The sequence below is a fragment of the Bison bison genome, unplaced genomic scaffold (genome assembly GCF_000754665.1).
Source record: "Bison bison bison isolate TAMUID 2011002044 unplaced genomic scaffold, Bison_UMD1.0 scf7180017864072, whole genome shotgun sequence".
Classification (NCBI taxonomy): domain Eukaryota; kingdom Metazoa; phylum Chordata; class Mammalia; order Artiodactyla; family Bovidae; genus Bison; species Bison bison.
Window position 1 is genome coordinate 12237337 of NW_011494644.1, and position 2063 is coordinate 12239399.

Sequence of the window (2063 nt, forward strand, 5' to 3'; positions counted from 1 at the left end):
ACACAGGAGACTCACTCCCTGGCTTCAGCTCTGTCTGCAGACCCTGAGCCTCAGACAGGCCTCCTGACCCTCCCACAGTCTCCCCTCCCATCCCACCCCTGCGCCCCCATAGCTCCATCAAGACCAAAAGCTCCCTTCACCTGTCAGACTGCCTCATCTCCTAGAGTTGAGGTGCCCCCTGCCTCCTCTGACCTGAAGGTGACCATGCATACATCTGTGCCCTCAGTGCCTCCAGAGGCTGTGAACATGTCCCTGGGCCTGTCCATGGCAGCCACCACCAACCCCTTTCAACTGCTGGTGAGTTGCCCTGGGTCACAGGAGCATCCTGAGAGAATGCGTGGGGATCTAGGGCTCTGGTGCTGGGGGTCTCGTGGAGGGTGGGGGTGCTTGGACGGGAGGGTGTGACAGACAACCCTTCCCACCAAGCCCCTCTGTCCCCAGGCCTGTGGCCCCACCGTGCACCACGCATGCCGGGAGAACATGCACTTGACCGGGACCTGCTTCCTGCTGGCCTCCCCGTTTCGGCAGGTCAAGAGGATCCCGGCTGCCCTGCAGGGTGAGTGTTTGGGGCCACTGAGTCCTTTGAGGAACCTACACGCATGTGATAGGGGCTTGCCGTGGGGCAAGGAACACTCTTACCAGAGTGGATAAACCAGAGGGATCCATAAAAAAAAATTTCGCTGGAGGGCACAGTGATTCCAAACATGCCTGGAGAGGCCACCACCTGCTTTTACACCTGCCTCATCACTATGCCAGTGCAGGGCCTTTCTAGGGCCTTTCTCTCTCTGAGCTTCAATGCCCTCGTCTGTTTGATGGGAATAAAAGCACACCCGACACTGTGAATAACATAGACGGTCCACGGCCAGGGTTCAGCTCAGTGCCTCAGTGGCGAGGGCTCAGTTTATGCCAGCTGCTACAATTTTTAGAGTGAAGGACATTTATTTTCACCCATTGTACCCTGTGGTATATAACCAATTGATCTGTGCAGCAGGCTGGGAAAGGTGATGAGGATACAGGCAGTCTGAGCAGTGTGCATGTATGTGTGTGTGTGTATGTGTGTGTGTGTAAATGTGTACGTGTGTGTATGTATATGTATGTGCATGAGAGTGATATATATATATATTTATGTGTGTTTGTGTGTATGTTGTGCATATGTGTGTGTTTGTATGTGTGTATGTAATGTATATATGTATTTGTGTGTTGTATGTATGTTTATTCGTCTGTGTGTATGCATATGTATGTGTGTGATGTTTACGTGTATTTTTGCATGTTGTGTGTACACTTGCCTGTGTGTTTGTGTGTGTATGTGTATGAGTGTGTGTATGTGTTTGTGCATGTTGTATATGTTTGTGTGTGTTGATATGTATGTGTATGAGTGTGTATGTGTATATGTGTTTGTGCATGTTGTGTGTATGTTTGCAGGTGTATGATGTATGTATATATGTGTTTGTGCATGTTGTGTATGTGTATGTTGATATGTATGTGCATGAGTGTGTATGTGTGTATATTGCATGTATGTTTGTGTGTGTTATGTGTGTGTGTGTGGTATATGTGTATATGTACACGTGTGTGTGTGAGTACAGGTTGAGGACCCGGCTTCCCCTGTGCTGATGGGGATGGGGGATGAGGAGGTGAAACAGTAAGCTTCTCAGACCCCACCTGGGGCAGACCAAGGCCCCTTCCTGGTTCCACATTCACACCCAAGCCCTTGGGGAGACTGACATCCGGGGCTTTGACTGGGGTGCCCCTCCCAGCGCCTCCTAGGCCCCGGGGATTCCACCAGGACACCCTTATTTCTGCTGGGAAGCCTCAGAGGCAGAAGGGGGAAGCTAGGGGCTAGACAGGAATCTCCATCAGAGAGCCAAGTCAAGCGGGACTCCCTCTTCTTTTTTTTTTAAAAAATATTGATTTAGTATTTATGTTATTTTTGTCTGCCCTGGGTCTGCTCAAGAACTTTCTCTAGTTGTGGCGGGCGGGGGGCGTGGCGGCGGGGAGGGTGGGGGCGTGGCCGCGGGCGCGGAGGGTTGTGCTACTCTTTGCTGTAGTGTATAGGTTTTTATGGC

The 2063-nt window shown here is 51.1% G+C and overlaps 1 protein-coding gene across 1 annotated transcript in view; it reads left to right on the plus strand.

Moving 5' to 3' along the window:
* ITGAX (integrin, alpha X (complement component 3 receptor 4 subunit)) overlaps positions 1-2063 on the plus strand; it is a 21536-nt gene that overhangs the window by 1706 nt on the left and 17767 nt on the right. Inside the window, exons 4-5 of the mRNA XM_010837372.1 lie at positions 227-297; positions 442-556. Coding sequence (XP_010835674.1) covers positions 227-297; positions 442-556 — 186 coding nt within the window. The remainder of the gene's footprint in view (positions 1-226; positions 298-441; positions 557-2063) is intronic.